The 5,767-nt window shown below is 38.1% G+C and overlaps 1 protein-coding gene across 1 annotated transcript in view; it reads left to right on the top strand.

The window, feature by feature from the left end:
* Positions 1-1,211: 1,211 nt before the first annotated feature.
* Positions 1,212-5,767, top strand: part of LOC102428782 (nucleolar protein 11-like) — a gene marked incomplete at both ends in the record, with an annotated part of 13,027 nt that continues 8,471 nt past the window's right edge. The window contains 5 exon segments of the mRNA XM_014450317.2: positions 1,212-1,261; positions 1,896-1,953; positions 2,279-2,423; positions 4,046-4,234; positions 5,736-5,767. The exon segment at positions 5,736-5,767 is cut by the window's right edge and continues 4 nt beyond it. Of these exon segments, the coding sequence (XP_014305803.2) occupies positions 1,212-1,261; positions 1,896-1,953; positions 2,279-2,423; positions 4,046-4,234; positions 5,736-5,767 (474 nt within the window).

Here is a 5,767-nt window from a genome sequence, read left to right as displayed (position 1 = left end):
ACTTATAAAACGTTGGCTGCAATAACATACCTCAAAACCCTCTAGGGCAGTGGTTCTCAACCTTCCTAATGCCGCGACCCTTTAATACAGTTCCTCATGTTGTGGTGACCCCCAATTTCACCCTTACAAATTGAACATAATTAAAGCATAGTGATTAATCACAAAAACAATATGTGATTATATATGTGTTTTCCGATGGTCTTAGGCGACCCCTGTGAAAGGGTCGTTCGACCCCCGCAAAGGGTTCACAACCCACAGGTTGAGAACCGCTGCTCTAGGGTGATAGATGACTGAGGAAACTAAGATCATATGAGTCTGTTCTGATGACAGAAAACTGGATAGTCAGTTATTTGAAGATGAAGTGGGTAATCTCACACCAAAATAATCTTTGTTTCTGTCATATTGCCTTAACTGCCATAGTTGGAACCCTTGCCCCTGAGGAAATGTGCAGCTAGTTAGTGAAACGATAGTGTTTTGAGCCCATCTGCTTTCCCAGATCCTGGAACAAAATCAAGAAAATGAATCACCCAAATGATAGCAGGAAATATCATGATTTCATCTCTTTCCAATCCCCATTATTTTATCACCAGGTCCACCTGAATCAAACTTTCTAAAAGTCAAAGCAAAGACCTGTACTTAGTGAACAGTGTGGACAATGACCAGTTAGCTCTATCTTGGACTTCCCTTGAAGTGTGAGCAACTGGGAAAAAAATATAGGTAGAGGATTTGGGTTAATAGCCATTTTGCGAGAAACTGGCCTTGCAGACTTGGTTACAAGCCCTTTTCACACTCCTGTGCCTAAGTTCCCACTGTCACTTTAAGAAGGCAGTTGAGATTCTAATGTTTTTCTCCGAATGCTAGTCCCAAAAAATTACTCTCAAAAAGGGAGGGGGTCCTTAGCTGGTTTGATTCTGTGATTAGAGTGATGGCCTGCAGACTGAAGGGTCCTAGATTTGGTTCCAATCAAGGGCAAGTACCTCAGTTGCAGACTTGATCCCCAGCCCTGATTGGGGCATGTGTGGGAGGCAACCAATCAATGTGTTTCTCTCATATTGATGATGTTCTCTCCCTCCCCCTCCCTTACACTCCTCTAAACAAAAAAAAAATCAATGGAAGCCTCTGGCATTGCTCAGTGGTTGAGCATCGACCTATGAACCAGGAGGTTACTGTTTGATTCCCAGTCAGACCACATGCCCAGGTTGTGGGCTCCATTCCCAGTAGGGGGTGTGCAGGAGGCAGCCATTCGGTGTTTCACTGTCAGGTGCATGTTTCTCTCTCTCTCTTCCTCTCTGAAACCAATAATAAAAATATATTTATAAATAAATAAAATTTAAAAATCAGTAGAAAAATAACCTCAAGTGAGGATTAACCAAAAAGGGGAGGGGGGGGGGGCGAGGAGAGTAGAGGCACCAATAAATTTGGAAAACACATCATACTGTCACACCCTACCCTACGCCCTTGTAAACTTTATAACTCACATTATTATCTTTAAGACTGGGAAGTTCAGCAACTTGTATTTAATCCACAGACACATTTGACAGAGAAATACCTACTAATTCCTTCTGGTATATACAGGGTGGGGCAAATGTAGGTTTACAGTTGTTCATATGAAAAATAATACAATAATAATATTAAGAGTAACTCTTGTGTTTCTTATACCCACAATTGTAAACCTACATTTGCCCCACCCTGTATTTGGAACACTGAATTAAGTGTTCTCTGATGTCTTTCTCTCTCTCTCTCTCTCTCTCTTCTCTCTCTCTCTCTCTCTCTCTCTCTCTCTCTCTCTCCTCTCTCTCTAAAAAACATATAAAAGATATTTTCTTAAATTTAGATTGATGGTATGTTTCTCTCAACTGGTGATTTGGCACTTTATACTTTTTATTTTTTTTTAGGTGGACAAAGTTTTTCATGGTATTTAGGCATCCTGCCTTAATCTTTATTACTGAAAAAGTAAGTGAGATCTCTAATTCCTGGGCCATGGTATATAACATTTTAAAATCACTTAATTACTTTTAAAACTAAAATAGGACTTTAGTATTTCTGTCAGAAGATTATGTATTTTGTATCTTTTAAATACTAAAGAGTCTACTGGCTATATTTCTACGTTTAACTGAAATATTTTATAACATTTAAATTTAATTAAACAATAGGTTTTTAAGCACCCATTAAAGTAATTAGAATGGGGTAACATGGTTTTAACATTTAAATATAGTTGGTTGAAATGAGAGTATTTCAAAAATAAAATAACTTTTTTTTTTCTTTTTTTTTTTTGCAGCATGGAAATTACTTCGCTTATGTACAAAAGTTTAACTCAAGTGTTGTAAGCAAATATACCCTCTTACTTGGACAAGAAGAAAAATCTGTTATACAGAGTTTTACTGCATCCTTGTGTCGTAAATTCATTTCTTTGATGTCATTAAGTAAGTATTTTTCTTTGAATTTACTGTGACTGTAAGTAGAGGAATATTACAGGATAGTACTTGTTTTTGCAGTTTTCTGCTGTAGCACTTCCCATTGCATGCTTCCTTATAAGCATTTATACCTTCCCTTTTTGCACTTTGCCATGTCTGGTCAAGCTTAAGTCATTGGTTCTCTGCAGGTAAATGTTATGTCTTTAAATTTATCATAAGCAGTAAGTGATAGTATAACACTAACAAAAAGGAAAAATCACCTTTAATCTTTATCATGATAAGGCCAGGTTCTTTGATATAATAATTACTGAACCATAAAATATCTAAGATTGTTACTAAATGGCCCTCCATTTCTTTTTTTCCCAGTCTTGAGACTTAGTGTGCCCTTCTTTGAATGGAGGCAGGTGGGTTAAAGGAGACTAACAAAGCACTCTAGGCCTAAGCCAACCAGTGTTTTACATATTACTTTAATGCCTTGGAGTGTACCTGTTTATAATGGTGTAAGGATAGCCCCAGTCATGCCTAGGGGGGGAAAAACTAATGCTATACTCTACCACTATCCTTTTTGGCTTCTTTTGAAGTTGTTTTGAGAAGGTTAAGGGAGGAAATAAACAAGAGCAATATTTAGAGAACACATGTATTATCACAAACATCTTTGTGAAGTTTTTCAGTTTGCAAATGTTTTCAGTAGCTATTAATAAAAATGCTTCATTTATCATTTCTAGGTCATTGGAATCTGCTTAATGCCTTTGCTTGACAGGGACTGGTTTTCTTAAAGTTTAACCTATAGGGCATAGTTATTGTTAAATAGAAGTTTGCAAGTTATATTTGAGCTTATTGAACATTAAAGTAGGGATTCTGAACCACAGGGTCCTAAAAATCTTCCTATAACATATCTAAAACCACATGGAATTGCCAAAATTTAGTTGACATACAAAAAAATAGCAATTTCCTATGGTTTTCAAGGTGATGAGGTAACAAATGTGATGCATAAACCAGAATGCTAATTTATTCCTAATGAGAGATACAGTGGGGCTTGACTTACGAGTTTAATTCGTTCCGTGACGGAGCTCGTAACTCAAATTACTCGTATGTCAAATCAATTTTCACCATTACAATGAATTGAATGCTGGGCTGATGTTGTGGCGTTCACTGTTACGTTTGCTGCGCCAACTAGCGGTGGGGTATCTGAAGCTGGCTCGTAACCCGAATTTTAGCTCACAACTCAAAGCAAAAAATCGGCCGAGAGACGGCTCGTATCTCGAAAAACTCGTTAATCGGGACACTCGTAACTCAAGGCCCCACTGTATATCCTTTCAGTGACTAGATTTTCTGTATCCCTGACAATCTCCTGTCATATTTTATTACAGGTATTTACAGTTTTGATTTCTTGGCTATTATGACATTTCTTATGAAAATTTTTATTAATGATACTCCTCCCTTAATTTTAAATTTGTAATATGTTCTTTAAGTGAAAGCAAAGAGTGATGTGATTGGTACATTTGTTTATTTTTCTGGTTGGATCCTGTATCAAAATTGATAAAATCTTATAAACAACCTAGTACATACATTTAACTATTATAAATTTGTTCTTTATCCAATATTGAACAACAAATACTTGTTTTCAACAGGCTCAGATGGATGTATATATGAAACCTTGATACCAATACATCCGAGTGACCCAGAAAAAAATCAACATCAGAAGGTAGTTAGATCACTGTTGCTCAAGACTGTCGTGTCTGGAAATGCTCGAAATGCACTCAGTGTCCTGGATCAAGATCACGTAGCAGTGCTGGGACCACCGCTACCAGCTTCTAAGGGTAACTAAAAGCAAATCAATTAGAAGTCCTTTGGATTTTTCCTTCACAGTGTACCTATAGGACTTTGACTTTCATCTTGCATTTGTTAATCTTTCAAAAACATTTTCTTGCATCACTACTTTGCTCATGACTCATGTCTTAAAGAAATAAAAACTGCAGGTGTCAATGCCAACCCATGGGCATTTGAAACATTGGTAAGCCTTACCTAGAGCATTAAATACATAGCTTGGCCACATTTTCACAGAATAGAAATCCACTGGACTTGGACAGCTTGAAATTTGGGGACTGCTATGCTTTTTCATTTCTGTCACTTCAGAGCAGGATTCTCATCATCACCTTACCCCAAACACCCCTGCACACACACAGACTTAGAGTCTATCATGAAAGACCCAGTTATTCCTGGCCAGTGCAAGATTGAGGTCTCTCCACCTATACTATAAAACTCAGAATCTGTTGTGTATCACTCAGGTCTCCTCTAGACCCATTCACCTTTCCCGGTCTCTTCTCCTAACTTCACAGCAAGAACCCTCTGCTTTATTCAGGCCAGGCTCCCTGTTGACTACAAACTTGATATGCCCATCCTCACCGGTGTACTTTGTTAAGTTCCTCCTACTTACAGGCACTACTAGTGATAGCATGGCTATGTGCCAGGCATTTTACTTAAATTATCTCATTATTTGTATCATGTTACCTTCCAACAGACTTTTGAGAAAAAGTACACTTATCAGCCCTATTTCACAAGTCAGGAAACTTAGGTGTTAGGTAATTAAGTCGTGAACTAGGATTCAGCCCAAGCAGGTTGACTCTAATGTGCCATGTACCTCACCCCTCTTAAGTCCTGGCTCTTAACCATTTTACTATGCTGTGCTTCTCTCTCTCAACCCCCCTCCTTCCTCTTTCTGGTTCATGCTCTACGCAGCAAAAAAACCAGTAACCACTGTTAGAGTTGTATCTTAACCTGAGATATCATAGAGACCTTTCCATACCAGCATATTGTTATTATTAAGACTTTAGCCCCAGCCAGCTTGGTTCAGTGGATAGAGCGTCAGCCTGCGGACTGAAGGGTCCCAGGTTCGATTCCAGTCAAGGGCACATGCCTGGGTTGCGGGCTCAATCCCCAGTAGGGGTGTGCAGGAGGCAGCTGATCAGTGATTCTCTCTCATCATTGATGTTTTATCTATCTCTCCCTCTCCCTTCCTCTCTGAAGTCAATAAAGAAATATATATTTTTTAAAAAGACTTTATATTTTTGGGCAATTGAAGGTTTATAGCAAAATTGAGGGAGGAGTACACAGATAACTTATATATGCGCTGCCCCCACACATGTGCATTCTTCTTTTCATGAGGTGTAATTCCTTTAAATTTTGGTGGCAATCACTGTTGTCATTACTCAATAAAGCAAAACTTGTGTGTTTAACTATGACTCATCCCTTGTCCCTCCCACAAGGCATCATATATTTATTTATTCTTGGGACTATTCTGAATTTCTCTTTTTTTCACAGAATGCCTCTCCATATGGAACACAAAATTTCAA

This window comes from Myotis lucifugus, unplaced genomic scaffold (assembly GCF_000147115.1).
Source record: "Myotis lucifugus unplaced genomic scaffold, Myoluc2.0 scaffold_2004, whole genome shotgun sequence".
Lineage (NCBI taxonomy): Eukaryota > Metazoa > Chordata > Mammalia > Chiroptera > Vespertilionidae > Myotis > Myotis lucifugus.
Note: the sequence above shows the minus strand (reverse complement) of the source record. Positions and strands in the feature narration are given on the sequence as shown.